Source organism: Corvus brachyrhynchos, unplaced genomic scaffold (genome assembly GCF_000691975.1).
Source record: "Corvus brachyrhynchos isolate BGI_N302 unplaced genomic scaffold, ASM69197v1 scaffold103, whole genome shotgun sequence".
Classification (NCBI taxonomy): domain Eukaryota; kingdom Metazoa; phylum Chordata; class Aves; order Passeriformes; family Corvidae; genus Corvus; species Corvus brachyrhynchos.
This window is the reverse complement of record NW_008237436.1, coordinates 2,899,779-2,922,297: the sequence shown is the minus strand read 5'-3', so window position 1 is coordinate 2,922,297 and position 22,519 is coordinate 2,899,779. Positions and strand designations below refer to the sequence as shown.

Genomic DNA, 22,519 nt, shown 5'->3' with positions numbered 1-22,519 from the left:
TGGGACTGGAACAGTGTATGCCCTCATCCTCTTCGCACTTTCTTGTGACCAGTTCAAGCACGAGGTAGTAAGAACCTCCCATGGGATTATTTGGTCTTTTTGCTCACAGTTTTAAAAGTGTTTTTTTTATTTTGGTCTTTCAATATTTTCTGTCACAGTTTATCACCTTTCTATATATAAATTATATATACCCTTATATAAAAATTATAAATGTATATAATAGTAAATATTATAGCAATATATATTATATGTTATATATATTTTTCTATAGCCTATTTTCTGATGTGTGTTGTCTTTAATCTGCAAATTAAATAATCTAGAATTTGGGGGCTATTAAGAATTTCTTTTCATTGAAGGTCCAGAAATGGGGACGAAAAAAAAATATTATTTCTTCACAAAAACCCCTTAAAATCTCTTCATTCAGTCATGAAAAATAGTTACATTAATCTCCATAGGGAATTCCCTAATGATCGCAGTATGTTTTATAAGATATAATAAATGTTAGAAACAGCTGTAGAATAGGTTCAGTCTCTCTCATTTGTATGTGTGAGTACAGAAAAAGCAGTGAATAGGTCACCTACTTCCCCAAAATATTTTTTGGAATCTGTGTGTAGATTTATTTCTTGATTTTGCTTGTTCTTTTTGGAATTGAAGGACCAGAACTCTACTCAGTTTTCAATATGCAAATGCACCAAGAACTTTTCTTCTTTTACTATCTAAATATCAAATTCAGTCCTTTGATATGCATTTTTAAAAAGTGCTAACCTTTGGTCTCATCTTTTTACAGAATACTATTCCAAATTGTCCATTAATATGTCCATAGTAAACAAGATCTATCAGCTGTCCATTTGATAAGAAGTTGTTTATTAGTTGCTCATCCAAGGTGTTGATTAATAGCATACCTGTACCTCCAACGTTGCTTGATTCTTAAGTAAAAATTGGTCTTAATTTAAAAACATAGGAACTTGAAATTTTTTTTCAATGTTACATGAAATTTTCAGAGTTAACTTTGAAATTAGGGATTTCATAAAACTATTTATAGTAAAAGTATATTTTAAAATATGATTTAGGTAAGATTAATCTAGGAGGTTTTTTATCTCTTATCAGCAAAAGCTTGGGTTAGATTCATGTTGAAAATTAAAAACTCTAAGCTAGTCACCTGCATTTCAACTATAGTCAATAGAGGCTTTCCCACAGTGAAGTTCATTTCAAATAATCTTTTTAAAACAGCCTTAAAAGGCTGCTGATATTAATCCATCCTTTAGAGCATTAGAAAATCATTATCTGAATTTTAAAATGGATGACAGCACACTGAAAGAGAATACACTTTAGAAGTTCAGTAAAATAATTTCAGGCTAATGAAGGAAAGCTTCCAATGTTTTTATAACATCAGCTTTCTTTTTAAACATAGAGATCTTCAAGTGATCTGAGTTAAAACATCCACATTTATTTAGTGCTTATAGTTAGTAAAGTATAAAATCTAAATGTCAGTGTTCATTCTCTTACATTCTGTCAATACATGTAACTTCTTCCTGTAATTGCATTTTTGATTTCCAATAATATATTAGTGCCATAATGCAAGCACAATGAAAACCCCTGCAGCCAATCAGCAATCTGAAAAAGAACAGCAAAAATTCTCAGTAGACCAGAATATGTATGTAAGTTCATTTCCACTTTAAAGTAATCGTTTACTTCTTTAAGATAACACAGCAGGTTTTTAATCTTTGTGTAAGAGTTCCAGTGGGCAAAGGTGTTACAATCTTTCAAGTTTTAAAAGGAAAGAAGGAACCTTAAAGAGTCCAGTCCTTAGCACACTGCTGACATTCTCAGACTATCGCTAGTTTGTATCCCCAGAAAAAGGAGTATTATTTCTGGTATTTAAGAAGCAAACAGAAGTCACACCACCTCTTCTCACTGTACAAGAAAAAATTAAGGACCATACCATGCTTCCAACAGCCTCAGCAGGCAGAGAAGTCTAAATGCAAAGGCAAAGGGATTTACCTGGGATCATGTTCCCTCAAAGTTGAATAAAAGAATATTGGTTCTCTTGATATCTGTGCTAGGACACTTTGTCATATGCTGCCTTGCAATATCAAATGTTATTATTTGAAAGCTTGAATAAGCAAGCAAGTTGCTTGTGATTGTTTTGGTGAATAAAAAGATTCTCTTTTCAAGATTTCAAATGTGTGTAAAATCAGATATAATCTGAGATGGTGAAATAGACCTATACTTGAATCTGATATCATGTTTAAAAAGGATAATTAAAATTTTACTTGTTCTGGAGTACTCTGCAAATACTGTAGAATTTATGAGGCTGACACACTGCTGACTCTGACATGAAATTTCCATTTACTTAAAGCCATTTTAAAACTGTAAAGTTTAATCAAATTATGATCATCCTGTTTTCTAAAAAAGCTTACAGAAACTTCTAAAAACTGTTGTGATTTGACATAATTTAACTTCTATTGTGAAGTGTTCTTACAATTATGGTCTCTTTTTTTTTTTTTCACAGTATCACTGCAAAGCTTGAAAGAGCTTTAGAAAAAGTGGCCCCTCTCCTGCGAGAAATTTTTGTTGATTTTGCCCCTTTCCTGTCCCGAACATTATTAGGCAGCCATGGACAAGAGCTGTTGATTGAAGGTACTGTTTCTGTAATAAGATTATATTATTTTAGCTATTATTAATTTCATATGAACAGTTTTTTATTTTCACTAGACTTTATATAGCTATTTTTGATAAATAAATTAATCAGTTGTTAATACATTGTGATTTCACTTCCTTGCATTTAATTTCATTTAAAGAAATTAAAAGTGGTAGCTTTTGTACCCTTTTTTTCCCCTGAGATGCTGTGTAAAGATATATCCTGTCACCTTACAATGCAAAATCCTCTCTATAGTTTGCCTTTCTCTCCTCAGAATAATTCAGTGCTTCAGCCTGACTTTGAGAAACCAGTGGAAATACAATTAAAAAGTGTAATCTATTCCCACAGAAGAAAGTAAAAAGAAGACCATGTTCCAACATTATTGATGCATGTATTTGTATTTGGTAGGGTTGTTATTTCCTCAGGCTGGTCAGCTGTATCCACACAGGCACGTATAGAGCTGTCCCTAGATGGGGAATAAAAAGTGATAAATTTCAAAGTATCCTTGACCACTTTCAAGGATTTTTATGGGGTTTATGTGGTGTCTTTGCTACATCATAGTTAGAAAATTTGCCTCATAAATGAGGCAGGAAGTAATGCAGAAATTATGCAGGAAGTGCAAATATGGCAAGCGTGTGAAGTGGTGAATCAGTACTAATGCAGCTAAAATAGTGAAGGGGGAATTTGCATGACCATGTGCTGCTCCCAGGTCATGTGTTCAGAGGAATATACAGCCAGGTAAATTTTTTCCTTCCAGGGTTCCAGGGTTGTTCTTATGCAGTATTGTTGTTTATTGAGAGGAAAAAGCCTCATTCTGAAAAGGCTTATAATTTGTGAAGGTCTACACAGAAAAAATAGCTTTGTGTTCAAATTCCAAAATGTCTTCTATTATACATGTGTTTTACCTAAATATTAGTGTACAGTTTTTCTATGGTAATTCCATGATTACATCTCACAGTGTTGGCTCTTCTTACTAGAAATATTTACATCTTGTAACTGAAATTTTCTAGAACCTTTTCTTCTTTTTTCTTCCTGTTGTTAAATAATATTATCATTTAATAATACCAAGGAATGGTATAGTAGCTTAGTAATACTCAGAAGCTTCAGGTATTTATAATGTTAATTTTATAACTGTGAATAAGTTGCACTTCTCACCTAATGACACCTGAAGTTAATGGTCTGAGATTTACATGGAGATAACTGTAAGATAATTGATGGGTTACATTATTAAATATATTATTTCAGTGAAGTTGGTTGCAAAATTTGTAGCAGCATTATCCTTTTCCATTTGGCAATTGATTAATTGCACTATAGTTTTTATAAAATATGACTAAAATTGTCTTGGTTTTACCTAATTAAAAAAATTCTTCACTGATATTGTTCTGATTTTGTTTTTTGATCAGATCCATAGCATGAACAAGGCTACAACAGTTCCCAGGATACAACAAAGACTGAAAAGCTAGAGGTCACAGGAACCTCACAACTATATGGCAGTATTTTATCTCACTGCTTATCTAGAGAGAAACATGATTTGTTTGCTGTAGAATGTTTCTGATAACTGTTTGGAATGTCATTCCAGATTTTGCCCCATCTGTGACTTAGCCACCCAATTCAGAGTCAGAAAACATTGGAACCACTGAGTTCCAAAACAAGTAATGTCCTTCCCATCATTTTTCTTTACTGTTATGTCTGACCTTCTCATTCCTGATTTCTAAAAAGTAGTCCTTTCTTACCAAGATACTGAAATAGCAATCTGTGAAGTAAAAAATCCAAGCACACCATAGATTTTTACAGTGCAAGAATTGAATTTCTCTTTGCTACCTCTGAAGTACTTGGGCTTTTTTTTATTCTTAACAGAGGATTCAGAGAGTTGCTTTTGTAGTCATTGTGTGCTTCTGATCTTTTCTTTCTTCATTGCTCCTATGAGACCCTTGTTCTCAACTAAACTGAATTCTTGCCTAGTTAAGTTGCGTTTGAAAGAGAATTCCAAATTCTCTCCTTATTTACTTTGAGAAGTTTCCTCTCATTGCTTACTGAAAGCCAGTGGCAGTCTTGAAGTACTTGAAAGTGCTCTCCAGGTAATGACTGTGTGAAACAGAGGGTTTTAGTGGTGTAATTCAAGATATGAGAGTGCATAGATTTTCTGTGGGGCTTTGATAATTGACATTTGATTTTTTTTACTGGCAAGCGGTAATTAACTTGACAGTTTTATATGCAATGGTTTAATTTGTTACTTTATATGTAAAGGTTTTAGTTATAAGAATCAAAAAGGAGGAAATAAACTCTATATAATTAAGTCTTAAGGCACTTGTCTGTTTTTCAAATTGATCACCATAAAAAATATCTGTTGTGTCCTGTGAAGCATGTACTTTCAAGCTTGACATAATGATACCTTTCCTTCTTTGCTGTTTTTGAAACCTCCTTATGGTATGAAGTTTTTCCCTATCAGATTTTGCTAAAATATGAATACTGTCAGACATGCTTGATGGCATCTACTTTTTCCTGAAGCTCTTCCTAGTGTTCGTGTGTGTGTGTGTGTGTAAGAAATGCTAAATCATCTTCAGATTTGGTAAGAATGTACACAGTTTTATAGCTGACTGTAAATACTGAAGAGCACAAAATAAAAGGGAGCAGAAAACAAAATTAATTTTAATACTTTTAAAACAGGTTAATTTAATTATGCAAACTTTCAAGAATATCTGGTGCTTTTAGATAGATGTTGTCAATATGTTTTTGGAAATGTCTATACAACTTAGTTATGATTTCACCTTTTTGTAGTAGCTCAGCTGCCTCAAACCTTTGGTGAAAAATCTTGCAGTCATATCCTTTCACATCACATTTTATCATCATTCTGTCCCACGGAAGACTGGCTGATCTATTGTTTGAGTAAATTATACTTAATATCTTAATGGCTTCTTAACTTTTGAATAGAGTTAAAATGAACAGGCTGCAATGATCTGGTCAGTCCACACCAAAAACTTAGGCCACTAATACTTGAAATTGTTCATTTTTCTTGTTTGTTCTGGTAAATTCCCAAATGTGGCTGGTAACAGAGGAACCTTATCAAGTAATAATCTGGCATTGCAGAATATACTTACTGGTAAAACTCCTCATCTATTTACTCCACTAAAATTACTGAATTACTAATTACTGAAATAGTTACTTGCCCCTTTTTCCAAAACCAGGTTTTTTTTCAAAGGTATCTTACACTCAACTGAGTTTCAAATGTTTCATCACCTTCTCAGAATATTGTATAAGTGGAAAATATCCTCAGTGATGGGTTAAAAAGGACTTATTGACATTTGAATGCAAACAGCTTCAAAGAAAGTGCACCAGAACCAGCCCAACACTGCTGTGGTTTGTCAACTGAGGTTCTTCCAATGCCTCTGAGAACAGAAATTGCAAAGGTTAAAATTGTCCGTACAGAATCTAATTGGAAACAAACATGCAATATGTATAGGTCACATATTTGAGCTTAGCAATGGAGCTCATTGTGGAGTTCCATTTAACACTTGCACAGATATGTTTTCACTAACTAGTTTCCATATGGTCTGCAAATTCCCTCCATGTAAAGTGCATTACAACACTCTAGCTTTTAGGTGAAAATGTTACAGGCAAGTGTAATCCGATATATAGTCGAAAGAAAAGCTATATCCTCTTTTTGTCAAGCACAGATGGATAAAAGTATTTCCACTACAGCTATTCTTGGCGTGTCAGTAGGCTCACAGTTGAAACACAGTCACATAGAATGCTTTCCCTTCTCTCGAGTGAGGTACCAAAGAAACTTCACCGATGCTTTTACTTTGCTATGTCATTAACTGGGGAGAAGGTCAGCCAGGTAGCCCTTCTCCAAAGGATCTCAGATTAATTCCTTGGTGTACATGTGATATGTTTCTGATACAGGCACAATTCAAGTCAGATGACAGAATGTTTTTGCACTGATAGGAGAAGAATCTGTTTCTCCTCATTAACTCACCACGTGGCCCTATGAAAATATTCAGTAGAGGTGGTGATGGACTAGCTTTGTATCATGTTTGACAGGAGACTTCTTGAAACAATTGAAAAATTGTCCAAAACATTCCTTTGGAAGCCACAGATAGAACTTGGGTGCTAAATGACACTACTTTAAAAGCTCCCTAAGACCTCAAGTGTGTCATCACTGTGGCATCTACCAATACTGGCACAATTAGTTTCTGATTTCCTTGAAGAATACTGAATTTTGTATTAGGAAAAGCAGGACGACCATTTTCCTTAAAATATTATGGTCACTCAGAAATCCGTTATACTCTCTGGGGAAAGTTTACTTTTTTGGAGCTTAACATGCCCGTTGTGTTTCTCTTAGAGAATTTTCAGAACCTTTGTATTTCCGTGTTCAGGAGGACAGATGCTATAAAGTGGAAAAATGCATGTTCTTGCAGAACATTTTTTCCCTGTACATATTATTCTCTCATTCATTTATCTCACTCTGCCACATCCAAAATATTTTTGTTTGTGTGTCCAGGCATGCTTTCTTTCAACTGATTAAAACTACAGTAATTGACCTTCTAGTCTGTAGGACAGCATGTAGCCAACATTTTGAACAAAATAAATAAATTAATAAATACTAGCAACTAAGAGGGGAAAGGAATACATAAATAATATTATGCTTTTAAAATTAGTATTAACTCAAATTAACAGCATGTAAATAAAACCTTAAGCTATTCATGGTGCTGAATTTTCTATAATCCAGTTGTTCATCCTATTTTGCTATTTTTATTAACAGTGTTTTTATAGTGTTGAATTGTTCCTGGCAAAACTAAGTGCTTAGGTGAAGATACACAAAATGAGAAACGAAGGCATTGCATTGGAGAAATATGCTGAATCATTTTCTGGACTAACCAAAACTCAAGAAAAAGCTAGATTTCAACATATCTGGATGCTGAGTCCAACTCCTAGGAGCAAAGAACATAGACTTAGATCCATCCTAGAAGGTAGGAGATGAGGGACAAATCCACGCAAAGAATGGAGGGATTGCCAAAATAATTGGGATGCTTGGCTCCCTTAGCTCAGTGCTGAGGCAACAAAGACTTTTCCAGTGTCTTGGAAGAATAGATGAGGAGGTGATGTGATTTCTGTGCTCAAATTTGGTAAAACTCCTACTATCTGGTTCTGTAGTCAGCACTTCAATAAAGATGCACACACTGCAGAGGCAGCAAGAGCAGGACACAAGAGTGATTGATGGATAGGAGATAAATGCCATGGAGTTTAATGTAAGGAGCTCTCTATGGTCGATGTATCAAAAAGAAGAGATAAAATGAAGTTAAATACTACAGGATGCCGTAGCCTTTCCACCAACAGAATTCCTAATGAGGGTAAATATAATTGGAAAACTTTAATAGAGCTTACAATTATTGCAATTGATGTTACTTGTAGTCATTATGATTATTTTCATTTTTTTTTTTAAATATCGTCTTCAATCCAGCTTCTCAAGAGGAAAAATGTCACGTATTTTCTGGATACTTTTGAAGCTTCTTTGTGACTTTCAAGCATGTGAATCGCCATTTTCTCTGTGCCACATCGTGCAAGGAATGATAGTCTGCATTAACCTTAATTTGTTTTAACATTGTCATGACTGCATTTGTTCACATGGTGATAGACAGGTGTACTTCAGTGTCAGCTAGCCACCTGCAGAAATCAGTAAGAAAACATTGGGGTTTTTTCCTTCTGCAGCTGACTGCATCTTAACTGTAGATGCAGTCAAGAATATATCATTTTTCCTTTAGGCATCAAAGATAGTGCTTATATCACTGTGAAATAAGCCTTTCTTCTGAATTTTTATATATGTGGTCATGTGTGTATATATACTAATTGATTTTCATTTTTTTATATAAGAAGTTCTTTAATCATTACCTTGAAGCCCATTTTAGTATGAGATATTTTCTCCTTTGTCTGCATAATGAAGTTTGTCTTTTCACGGAAGCCTCATGTAAGACTCCTGCCAGCTATAGTTTGGTCTCAGATTTCAGAGAGCTCCTGCAATTATATGACTTCATAGCTTTATATGTACTTTAATCTGATTTTTTTGAGAACAAGAAACTTATGTTCAGCCTCCACTGGATGAGGAGGATCAGCCTTTCAGTCCCTTGATAATTTTTAATATGTTGGCCAGTTTCAGACAGTTTAACAGAGGTTGCTTAAAAGATGCTATTTTTACACAGTATTCCCAAATAGAAATATCTGTTTAGAAAAAAGATACCCTCTTTTGGGTTAGGGTGTGTTTCTTACCTTCAATATTTGCTCTGCGCTGTTGTATGAGATATGCCATCATTGTTTAGTAAAGGAAGGGAGAACTGAACAGTAACTCAAAATAATTGCACCCAATTCTTTTGTAATAGATGTGTAATATATGGTATCCATACAACACTATAGGTATTGCAGCATAAGGAGCAGGAAAGCAATTGATAAAGCAGGACTGAGGAAGCAGTAGGAACTCAGCCCTATTAGACATCGGGGAATCCGTGTTAGAAATCAAGGTGAATGTTAAAACTTTCTGTGGAGAGGTCAGGGCAGTGTCATTTTCAATAGGTATCTCACTGGACATGGTCACTCTGCTCAGTAAGGATGAGGAACCTTATGGATTATTTGGTTTGTACTGGGTCAGGAACTCTGAATTGATTTGCAAGGCTAAGTTCGTAATGTACTTCTTCTCTGCCATGCCACATCCCACTCCTTCCTTCCATGTGCCCTGGATGTCTAAGTGTACCTTCTTCTCTGTCTAGGACCTTCTTCTCTGTCTAGGAGATGTGATGCTGCATGTTTAGCACTGTGTAGTTAAATCCAGTGAATTTCCTGACCCAGTCCTCTGTAAGACAGTTTTCCTGAGTTTGTGGTAGGATTCCTATTTATAGATTTCTTTTTATCTTCACTATAAAGACTTGCAAAAAGATCCCAGAAGAATTTCACTCCTGTCTGAAATTAACCCCTGATTAGATAATGAGGCTGGAATAATAATGATTTACAGATAATTCTTTTCTTCAGTAAGTTAGTTTGTGCTTTCCTTTTTTACTTCAAGAATTTCTGCAAGGAATTTGCGAGATTAGGATTTTACCATGAAGAAAGCCATAGGTCGTTTTGAAACAGGGCATGAAATCCTCCAATAGATATAATTTAAAATCCTGCTGCTGATTGAAAACCTGCCTGCACATGTTGTAATCCATTCATAAGCAGGAAAAATATAAAGTTCATGAATTTCAAACTGCTATTTATAGACATGTCAGAAATTTGTTTTAAGAAATTCCCGGTCTATGGTTGGTATGATTAGCTCATAGTATCTTACTGAAAGGCTCCACAGTATACTCATGTTTCTGCACACACTTTGGGGCTGATCATGGATTTTACTAAAAACATCAATGAGTCAGGTACACATGGAGACAGAAAACAACACCAGTTTTCCAGAAGTCTGTATGGTAGGAACAAAGAAATGCTGAAGGGCTAAATGTATATTCAAATCTACCTATTTATTTACAACTACTCCAGAGAGTCGAGGTTCAAAGCTTTGCAACTTCCAAAGTTTTTTTAGTGTGCTACTAGTGACAAGACAGATGCCAATTCAGAGAACTGAAGAGCAGGTACCACAAAAGAAGTCTCTATTATTTATCCACATTGAAATCTTCAAACTATAATGACCCCAACACAAGTTAAAGAACATTTTTCTTTCACATAATATTCCTTTATGACATCTTTAAAGGGATATCATTATAAATACCAGAAAGAGGATACACATTCATTTGATTTTGATTTAACTCTTGATTTACTGAAGTTCCTGTGTGCAGAAGTATGTTCTGAACAGATGTTTAACATGGCAGGAAACATTATAGATCAGAGATCCAGATAGCAACTAGGAAATGCATAGCATCTGGCACCTTTTTGAAAGTAAACCTGCCAATAATTAATTACACATATGAGCCACTCTATCCCTGTCTAATGAGTTGGACACTTACTAAGATGTATTGGACTATGGAACAGAGGTTAACTGCTCATGCCCTCTCCTCTGTCTCTGACTTGTGTGGTCCCAGTGTAACTTAAGGGTAGAAATTGTTGGCACTCAGATTATGTGTCGTTGATTATATTATCATTATTGCGTTGATTAATAATCAAGATGTCTTTACAACCCAAAATGTGAGGAGTTCCCATTAGACAGAAATTTGGGTTCTTCTGTTGCTTTGACAATGGAGAAAAAAATTACTGAATTGTGAGACTAATTATAAAGTTTAGTTAGGAGAATGCAGATGTAAAATATTAATAATAAATACATGCCTTCAGGAAAGCAAAAGCTGGTAACAGTGCTAAGTAGTCAGGTTTGCTGGAAAGAAACTCTGAAAGTTATCCTTGAAAATGTAGAAGCCACTCGATGTTTGAGGTTACTAAATTACTGTTGAAAGTGCTTTTATAAAACTTTTATTATTAGGAACCAAAGAGTACCAATTGCTGTTGTTTTAATGCACATAAGGAAATGCACAAAATACTGGAGCCTTTAAAGATTAAGAAAGGAGTTGGTTATTTGTAATCCTTTGGTCTCACTTACTTCAGAGTATTAGCCACTTTGTCACAAGCCACTTTCTTTCTCAAGCTAGTAGCCTGTATTCCGGTTGCAAGCCAAAATGCCTAGAAAGGACTGGTCTTTTAGACTTAGGATTATAGAAAAATACCCTCCCTGATGTCCATCTCCCTGATACCCTCCTTGATAGTCCATCTTTGTTGTAATAGCATCCAGTTTCTGTCTTTCTTCTTGCTTTAACTTTCAGCTTTACTCGAAAATACATTTTTTAGTGAGTTTTCCTACTAAACTACTACCAAAAAAAAAACCCAGTAGCAAGAGAGCTATTTAAAGATATTTCAAGGCAATATTTTTTAAAAGATTCTGGAGAAAGGTCTTAACATGTGCAGGCACTGCTGTAACACAGCCTGTAGGTGGACTCATCATATCAGGTATACAGCAGTGCTGAATGTTAACACTGGACTGAGTTGCACAATATTTTTGTTTTAGAACAGCCACCTTTTTCCCCCTTATTATTTTCTCCTCTACTGTCCAGGTCCAAAGAAAAACGAGGTGGTATGCCAAAAAGGTATTCAGTATCTACAGGATGTTCATGCTGTGACTGAAGCTCTCCACAGGCAGAGGTTCTCTGGTTCTTATTCCACTTAATTCATCATTCAGAACTCAGCAGGGGACTCTGCCTGATTTTGGACTTGAAACAGTTAGGCTGGTATTTGCCCCAGCCCTTGTCCTCTAAAGGCTTAAAAACTGAATCAATCTACTTTATTACACCGGCAGTGTTTTCCAGAGAACTACCCGACTGTGGTAATCTATAGGGTGCAAATAACATCTCTGTATCAGATATTGCCCTGAAAGATGCATTTCTCATGAGACATAGTAAAATAATCCTTTTCCATGTAGTCTGAGTTCTGTGATCAGGTTCTTTACAAAATTAATCTCATTAGGGCTGGTCACAGTTTTTCCTTATATATTCCTTAATTTTCTCTCTGCTTATTACCTGTTCTTATGACCCAGACTGAAACATTTTAATTAGTGACCAAGTTTACCGAATTTCCTTACTGGTCCTGATCATTTAAAGGCACTTCTTCAGTTCATCCCGTTGGATATAGATTTGCTTGTTTCCATGCCTTCAAGGCTTAAAAAAAGAATATTGCACAAAAACTGTAGTCTTAATTAACTTGAGAAACTACTACACTTGAATGATAAAAGTATACCCATTTTTAGAGCCTTTTTTGATAGAAAAAAAAGTGTTACTTATAGTATAAACATTAATGAACCATCTAGCTTGATTTACCTAGATGATAACAGACTCCCTGCATACCTGGGTTTATTTTTGCAAGAACTAAGATACTATATCTTTACTGTGTTCAGTGCAGCTTTATGTTAAATTTTACCTCCTTCAAAAAAAGATCCTGAGATCTGCTAAACATCTATTCTCTTATGTCATATTTTTGTCTGATGGTGTGTGGAATTTTACGATTCAGTCTTTTTATACTTCTTGTCTGTGGAGATTTTCTTGCAATGAGAAACCCTCATGCTGAAAGAACTTGTCAGACAACAGAGACAGTTGTGATATGTCAAATTAAGATGGCAAAGTGATGTCAAAGCAGGTCTAGGGAGAGTCCATAACAATGTTACTGTCAAGTAAATAAAGAAAACTGAAACACAAGAAATACAAGTTATTTCTAGAGATCTATGACTGTGGTAGGTTTTTGTGTTTTGAGAGTTTTGTTTCAGAATGATTACCATTTGTCAGTAGGGCTTCAGGATAGAAGCAAGATCTGATAGCTGCCAACTAAGGTCAGCAAAGTTCAGCTTGAAAAGGGAGGGGTTTTTTTTCATTGTTATCAAATTCTCAGGAAACATTTATCTTTATACAAAAAATTAGTTTTGCTACTCAGGAGATCACCCTGCTTAAAATAATTGTCGTCTTGGCCTCAGAAATCTAGGAGGCTGCATGAGCTCAGTGAGGTTTTGTTGTACTTCCTATTTGTAGCTGCACTGGTTCATTCAGTGTGGCCCCATTGTTGCTAAAGAAAAGAAATATAAGGAAGTAAGGAGGATCAGTATAGAGTAAGTGGTTTTATTTCTGTGCAGCTTAACCTTTTCTTACCACCATTTTTTTGTCATTCACCAGGCACATATTTCAGTTTTGTCATGCCATGATGATAATTCTCCCCTAATAATAGGAAAGAATGTAACAAAGAACTAGAAGGAAATAATAGAAAGAAGAAAACAAAAAGTAATTCCTATGTTTACAAAAAGAAGAGAGAAACAGAAAGGAATAAGCTCATAAAATAGGGCATCAAATAGTAATAAGCTATAGACTGAAGCTAAGAAAAAGTTGATAAATTTCAGTAGAAATAAAATTTCATGCCTGAAGAAAATAAAACATTGAGTAATGCCTCTTCAGGGAAATCCTGATATTCTAGAGACTTATTTGGGGTCATACCTCTGATGTATCTTTTCCAGGATGTCCCTTTTGACAACTTTAGAAAGACTTGGAAAAGGTTCTTGAGATGAGGAGAAAGCACCATTGTTGTAGTGAAAGTATAAAGTATAAACATTTGCTTGTGTTAGTGAGTGAAATGAATGTCTTTATTTCTGCTTGTATAGTTCTTGGAAAATAATTCACTACTGAGGAAATAATTCCAAGATGTGTTTCTTCTAACACAGATTTGAGAGGAGGTGAAGGACTGAGGAAAAAAAGAGAAAGGAGAGGTAGATGTTTCTTCATTTAAGTATGAGACCTGTGAGGGATCAGTAGGACATAAAATCTCTTTTTTCCATGTATTGAGTATGTGGCAACTTCTTTGGTATCACTTGTTTTCATTTAGTAATTTTTCTAAAATTTAATTACAAAACTGTCAACTTTTTCAGGAAAAGAATGACAGGAAAATACCACATGACAAAACTTGAAAAATATTTAAAATTGTCACAGTTTAAATTAATTTTTTTATATGTCTTCATCGATTAATTTTTTTCTTACTTCTTCCATTGACATAAAATATCCCTGGCAGCAGCTGTGGCAGAAATTTAATGAAAATTCTGAGCCACTTATTTGAATGATATCTTAGTATAAAGGGGGAAATCAGAAAACTTTCAGGATAATATTGGAATTTTCACAGTAGACTTTTTGTTTTGGAGGGAAAAAATGGAACGCTTTTCATTGAGATTCTTTCTAGATAAATAATTTTTTTATTATTATTATTTTCTAGAGCCTGTAATTGTGCATGTTTTCCGGGCTTCTGCTGAAATAAAATGTTTATGACTTACTCAAGTCTACCTGAAAACGCAGTACATTTTAACAGAAAAGCAATAATTCCATTTTACAGACATTTTCAAGATTAGAGATATTTTAGTTTGATCAGCTTCAGTGCAGTGTGATCACTACTTTGGTGTTTTTACCTGTAGTCTAGAAGAGGACTTCAGAAGAGGAGAAAATACATTTATTTTAGAAATTAAATTTTTGTAAATATGTGTCACACCATTAAAAAAAAAAATCTGCTTCACTTAAATTTAACAGGGAATTGGGTTTTTGTAATTAATATTTGTGTTGAATTCTTTTATATAAAAGGAATATTTTTGTGTTCTTGTTTTTGTGTTGTTAATTCTGATTAGAACAATTTCTCAATCGATATGTGCTAGATTGATGTACATTTTAGATCTGTTCTGTTATAGAAGTTGGATAAGCAAATTATTCCACTACATCACGATATTTGGAAAGATTTGGAAGATATTTGGAATGAGTTCTGTCCAAAGAAATACTGTTTTAAGAGAATAACAGTGAAACACAAATGCATATATTGAGTAAATCCCGATGGAGCACTGGCTAAATAAAAAATTACCACAGGCATTAAATGGAAAACTGCGTCAGTTTTGAAAATCTTCCCTGGCATATTAAACTGAATAGTGGTAGTGGTTTTTATTTTATAGATAAAGTGGTGTCCTTCTCATGTGATGAATGAGAATTTTGCATCCCATTACACTAAAGGAAAATTGTCCACAGGTTAGCATAAGGCTGGACTCTTCAGAGTAGTGTGGCACTAGCGACAGTTTTGTCAATATCATTACAGCTCATGGGATTACAGTACGAAAGTCTGTAATTTTAAAAACTAAATCATGTATGCATTGTAATAAATCCCTTCTCTGTGGGTACACTCTCATGGGTTTTTGCCATTCTGCGATTCCATCTGGATGTTTTACAGCCCACATTTACATTCCTTTTTAGTAAGGACAGTGGTAAAGAAGCTTTGGTTTTCTTATTTAAATAAAATAATTTAAGAAACTATTACATACCATTCTTACTCTTTTAAATATTATCCCATTATTAAGATCTGTTTTATTTTACAAATCTGTCTAAAAGAGATCACCCATTTGTGTTGGGTTTGAACAGATTAAAATCTGGGGTGTTTTGTTGACCTATCACTGTTTCTTTGAGGGTGTTTATCTTAAGATGTCAGTTCTAAAGATTTATGATAAAATATTAAAGGTATTCCATTTGATAATCTGGATGATACCTTTCCTAGATTTCCAAGTAGCAGATAAGAAGAATATTGCTTATATTGCTTGTGTCTTTCACCATAAAAAAACATCCTTTAAGAATTGTAACTGTCTTGATCAACTAAAAAGGGTTGCGTCAAATTCACATTCGCTGTATTTTTCCATGTCGCTCTTCTGTTCTGTAAAGGAGATTTTCCCATACAAAGAATGGTCTGGAGTAGTAATACAGCCATCCTTCATGGTCCCTAGAGTTGGTGGTAATGTCAGTCAAGGCTGCTGAAGGGATTGTTAAATCTATAACCCTGACTTTGTTACTTTAGCAAGTTACTTTCTTTGAAATAGTGTTTTCTTTCATCTAGTAAAAGCAAAGTTGTAATTATTTTGCAACATGGCTGTGGTTTTCCATCTGCAGAGTCTCTGCGAATCCTGAACATTTCCCAGCCTTTGTTTTTCGTAAATTAAGACTGTTAGTGTAATTTAAATGCCTAGAAAATATGTGACATATGTATGGTTCTAAAACCAATTTTGACTGTAATCTTGCAAAAATTTGCATTCTGTTTAATATATGTCCTTTTTTCCCCCTAATAATTGCATGGTTTGGAATGAGAACATCTGTTGTTTCAGTTTAAGTTTCGCATACGTAGCATTTACTTTCAAATTTTTCACCAATCTTCTATTTTCTCTCCATACTCTCTCCTTTCTGATCTGTAGGGAACTCACCAGCAACTTGATAATTGATGAAAAACGTTAATTTGAATCTAATTTTCTCTGAGCGACAGCCTATGGAAGAGAGGGAATAATGTAGATTTAAATTATCCAAATAACTTTTTTGGTCAAAAAAGAAGTCCTAAGGTTATTTCTTTGAGGGATTTAGAAATATATTTCAAAAAATCATTTGCCAGATTTTGCTGGCAGAAGAAAGAGGGTTAGAAAGAACAAATAAATATTAAGGAAAACTCACATTTCCAACCGAAATACCACCATCACTTTTTTCCTAGTACTTTCACAGCCAAAATGTGCTTTAGTTTTTGTTCACGGTGAGAAAAGTCCTTGAAACTTTGTTGTGCCACTCCTAACAAATGCTGAACAAAGTATAAGGGAATAGTCTATCAAAAATGAAAACCCAATTTGTGAGTGGTAATTACTGGTAGAAAATTCCTACTCTGTCTCATGGCACAGAAATCACTGAGGGTTATAGGAAGAGATATCACAGTATGAATCACCCATCATTATAGTGAACAATTTGAAACAATACAGTTTTGTTTAAAGTACATGGAAGACTATCACTAGGTAATAGAAAGTAGCTTACCTTACAAAAATAAAAGTTACAACAGAGAATTATAGTGATTTGTGATTTTCTTTTTTATCTAGTTTTAGGTTGTTTTGTTCATCTCTAGGTACATTTTACACACTTTTCACATGTTACTAAAATAATGGATGTAATAGCATGTGTGTAGTTTTTCATAAGCATCTTTTACTATATAATGTTTCTGTAGTTTTGATGACATGCTGTAGAGGAGTAATAAAGAACAAGTTTTCTTTCTGAACTGGGTTAAATGGATTAAACTTTCTCAAGCATTTTACTTAGCCATACCTGAGATTTTTCAGATAAGCAGAAGCTATAATTGAGTGGAAGATTTCTGCAGGCCCTAAAGTTTTGTTAATTGCATCTTTTTTTCTAAGTCGAACATGAGCTATAAAAACATTTAACTTTTGTTTTTGCTAGTATTACAATTGATTCCAGTTCCAATAAGGGTTTAAGCTGACACAAAGTAAAATCATTGAAAGAAAATGCAGCCAAACCTTGATAAATACCAGATGAAATTGTGGTGGTATTCAGTTGGACTCATACACACATTGTATTAATAATAATAAAAAGAAGTTCAAAACCATGATCTTATTTCATAAGGATTTTTTTTTTTAAATTGATATTATCAGCCTACATTATATTTCTTCAAAATGGAAATTCACACTGACTAGTTCGGCATGGTGACTTGGAGGTTTTGAACCCATGACTTCATTAATGCCACAGGCATGACTAAAACAGTATAGTTGAAATTAATCTTTTTTTAGACATTAATAAGTCATAGTGAAAAGAAATAATTAGCATATCTTTGAGCCAACAGAAGAACACTGAAATAGAAGTCAAGTAAACCAGAGCATTTCAAGATAATTGCCAGGCATACATCATTTATTCCAGATTAGCCAAGGTCATGCACTTGATGCTCCCAGTTTTTGCATCCATATATGTGGTCATTGTTGCCATCAAATTGCTGAATTTTGATGGCTATATTTAATGGACTGAGAATAGACCATGAAGAAAAGTACTAAGAACAGCAAATGTAAAAACCACATACTCCATTCAGTTCAACAGTGACCTTTTTAACCTTGCTGTATGCAGGAAATATCCACTTGTATTTTAGTAATTACATTAGCTTCCTTAATGGCATTTGATACAGATGGTATAGGAAGAACTTATCTGCAGCTGAAGAATGCAGGCAACAGTTTTAGTTTGAGTGGCAAATACTTTTTCCTGTTAGAGTTAAGGAGGGGGAAGAGAACTGAAAATAGATTTGTGTGCTCTCTTCAATCAGAGAAGCCATTATTTTTCAAAGCTTGTTATCTTTTTTTCCTCATGTTAAAACTAATAAAATTTTGCACACACTAAAAATCTCTATTGAATCCTGCAAAACAGTAAAGAGGAAGAAGAAATACAGTTGTTAATGCATTTGGAACTTAGAAAATCTATAAGAAAATTGTTATTTATTCTGACTCGTGCTACAAATTCTATTTTTAATTTTATGAAGATACCTCAACGAGTTTGTGTCTTCTGTCTGGAAAATAGAAGGAGAACTTTTCTACGCCTCTTTTAATTTTTGTCTGTCAGGATATAGACTGCGTACTGAGGGAAATTATTTTTTTTTCCTGTGCAATGCCAAAAGAAATGAGTGAATTCACACAATTTGGTCTCCTAGAAGAGAGGAGGGTGCAAATTTAGAAACTGAAAGAGTAATAAAATGATCTTTTTTTTCTGGTCTAGGAAGGAAAAGTTAAATAGGACAATGACTGTGGTTCTTCCTAAACTTGCTCCTGCAGATTTGATGATGTGGGATCTTTGTAATGCAACCAGAGATTGCATTCTGACAGTTTTTCCTAATAGGCAGAAATGGATCTGTCCTCCATTAGGCCTGATCTGTTTTTATCATTCTCTACTATTGACTGCACAACAGCTCTTGACAGTAGATTTTGAAGATTAATTGTGTTTTGTGTAACAGGAAAAAAATCGTTATTTATTTCAAATCTTAACGCTCAATCAGGAAGAAGTGAAAATGGGAAGAAGCACAATAGAGCCCTTGGCAGCTAGGAGGGAGGAAATGGAGCATATAATGGAGGGCACACACTTTCCCTCGTGGTTTGGGTGGAAGGAGTCCCTGAAGTAGGATTAGGAGGCTGATACGTAAGAAATTTTTTAAGTGAAATGGCTGCCCTGCTGAGTGTTTTGCATTTCTGTATTCTGTTTTACTTCAAGGAATGTATGATATGAATACTCAAAAGTGAACAAAAGTAGTTCTATTTCCTTCTTACTACCCATCAAGGTGCATAGGATTCCCCATTTTCTGTCTGGGCTACTCCCAGTTCTGCTTATTTATAAGTAGAGTGCTGCACACTTAATTTCTGCAGTAGACTGAGACAAACATCATTGACACTATGACCTTCTTTAATGAGACTTTCCTCTCTCTCTCTGTATTTTCATATGAGAAAAGTGCTACAGTCTCTAAGATAATTATTTGTTTCTTTTGGACATGGAAACCAGCCTCTTTTAATACTAGTGGTTATGAGAGGTGTTAATGGCTATTACCAATGGGTTGTTTCATCAGCAGGCAATTAAAGAGCTGGTTACAACTAATGGGCCTGCTGATGTGCTAACCAGATGTCATTTCTGTATCCTTCTCTTTCTCTTTCTGAATTTCACCAAAATCAGTTTGATTCTCCTTTCCAATGCTAGTATGCTATATCCAAGCTTGCAGTTGATTAGATGCGATATACAAAAGTTATCAAGGTATGTCCTGAGGAATAGTGAAAACACATCAATTTTAGGTCAGATGACCACTTTACTTAGACCCATATAATTATCAAGCTATTGAGAAGTTAGAGTGTGTAAAAATTCTTATTGTAAATAGATAATCTTGATCTAAGTAATTATGACTTCCTTCAAACAGAGTCTGTTTTGTCATGTCTGCAGCTTTGTGTTATTAGGACTAGATCATCATTGTTATCTGGATGATAATTATGAGTATTTTTCCTAGCTTTGTGCCATTTTAGGTGTGTTTGTTTCAGTCCGCACTTCAAAATTTTTTCATATTGTTTGAAGCTGCACAGGTAGCATAAGAATCTTCAACTGTCTTTGAAAGTTAAGAACTTCCTTAATTAATTTAATTTAATTAATTAAGCCCAAAAATATTCATTATGGGTTTCTCTTTAAAGCATATATTTTACATCAAGTTTTCTTTTTGAAAAGCTGGTGCAGATACAAAGACATTACTGCTGATGCATAATCACTTTTATGTAATTTAGTTGGTTTCTTTTTCATAACTGTGTATGGTGCTTATTCTGGATACATTTGTTCTTTTGATGTAAAATCAGAAGTAAAAATACGTTCAAATTTAAAAGATTTCAGCATGGGGATGGGTTTTCAAGGGCATTATTTTGCCTTAGTCATGTTTTAGTACACCTGAGGTCTGATTTTAAAAGATGATGTGAATGTGTGACAGAACGGTTTGGTTATTTTTAGTTTTACAGAATATGAAGTGAATTCATAATGAAAGAGACAACATTCTATGATGAAATATTTGATGTGTCTGTGCTACCTGCATTGGCTTAACTGTAGAGTTCAGTCTTCTGTTTGGATTTTCTTTGTCAGCTTTCAAACAGTGGAGGTAGCCTGCAGGTGATAAGTATCTCATTAATCTTTCTGATTCTCTAGCACTTGAGCATGAGAATAGCTGATCAATTACAGCAATTGTCTCCCTAAATGAGCTTTGCACATCTGCCTCTTATTTCATTAACTGTCTGCCCCTATATCTGATAGAATGGAAGCCTAGTGGCTCCTTACAGCTTGTTCTGTGTTGCTGTACAATAAGGATGGGGTTGTTAGCAAAATGGGCACAAAAGAGTATTTATCCACTACCCGAAATAAATACACATGCTATTGTGTAGGAGTGCTTTTGTCTCTAATCATTGTTTGTAGAAACCTTCTTAAAGCACATCAATTTGCTTTCCAGCCTCCTATTTAGTCCTTACTGGTAAGCTTATTTGTGAAATTATTGCTTTTTATAATGCAGCCAAAGTGGTTCCATGCCCTAAAGCATCATATCTATGTCTATGTGGTTTTAGATAACAGAAGCTAGCACATATAAAATCGACAGTAGAAGTCAAATTTCCTCCAAGTGTCCTTACAATGCATCTTTAAAATACTTAGATATGACATCCTTCTCTCAGAGAGTAAATTTGCATTTCCAAAGATGCAAACAAGTATTTGCAATAGTGACAATGTTATTAGGTATTTATTATTTAAATTAAGTACAAAACAATGAGTTAACAGTTAGACTACATAATTCAAGGTTTGTTTTAAGAAACATGCCCTACAAATGATAGGGTTACGATTTTAATAAAAATAAGATTTCACATGAATGTCTCTTTCATTAATACTCAAGCTTTCAATTACAGGATAATCAATTACCAGATGAAAATTAAAATAATTTCTACGCAGAGGCTTTATTCTTTACCTGTTATTAACTGACCACTTTATTTTTAAGAATTTACATGATTTAATATTCAAAAGCTATTAACTTATGTTTATCATACATTAAATTGCTTTGGATTATACCAATATTTATTTATTTAAATAACTAAGATAAATGCCAAAAAATAATTAGAAAACATTCTGTCCTGAACTGGTGTAGATTATTCCAGGTGATTCTTTTGAACATTTAAATGCTCTTGAAGAATCTGAAGTTCTCAGTTAATTTTGCTTGAAACTTGTTTTAATCTGTTTGAGTTATAAAAAATATACCTTTTATATATTTTATGGATTTCTGGAACCATGGAGCTATAGCAGCAAAATATCACCAATCTTTTAAATTAATTTTTGACTGTTTATTGCAGGTCTTGTTTGTATGAAGTCGAGTACTTCAGTGGTTGAATTGGTTATGCTGCTTTGTTCACAGGTAAGACATTGTCTGGTTTTGTTTGTATTCATTTCCTTGCATTGATCACTGCCAGCCTAAGAATTGTATCTGGCAGTTTGTTTCATTCTTCCATTTCATTATAAAAAATTACAAATTACTTTCTTCTGGTAATATATAAATTGTAGATTTTTTTAAAATATACATTCCATAGTTTTTCTATATTCACAGGGTATACAAGGTATATTTGCATTTGTGTTCTAAAAGTGTGTGGATGCACATTATGCATTTTCTCTGTGTATGAACTCTCAAGCCCATTCTTACTTAGAATATGTAAATAGGATACTGTGTTCATAATTTTATGTTGAAATCTGTCTTTGAATTAGTGATTTTTTAAAACTTTACTTTGTGCTGACTTTACTACTTTTGATATAAATGACATAACATTGAATATTTTACGTAACTGTCAGTATATAAAAAGCAGAGGAAACTGGTTTAGGTAGTCCTCAAGAACTGGCAGAAGCAGAATATTCCTATATAAAAAATTCTGTGGTTAATTATTGGAGTTTTAACACAGCAGTAATGGGTTTCTCAGAAATTTAAATTAATTAGTGTTTTGAAATGCTTTCACAAATAAAATACTCAAAGCTTAAA

At 33.9% G+C, this 22,519-nt stretch overlaps 1 protein-coding gene across 9 annotated transcripts in view; it reads left to right on the top strand.

The window, feature by feature from the left end:
* Window positions 1-22,519, top strand: part of NBEA (neurobeachin) — a 388,857-nt gene that overhangs the window by 118,243 nt on the left and 248,095 nt on the right. For all 9 annotated transcript variants that reach the window (XM_017731325.1, XM_017731319.1, XM_017731324.1 and 6 more), the window contains 2 exons: window positions 2,513-2,640; window positions 21,846-21,907. In XM_017731325.1, the coding sequence (XP_017586814.1) occupies window positions 2,513-2,640; window positions 21,846-21,907 (190 nt within the window). The remainder of the gene's footprint in view (window positions 1-2,512; window positions 2,641-21,845; window positions 21,908-22,519) is intronic.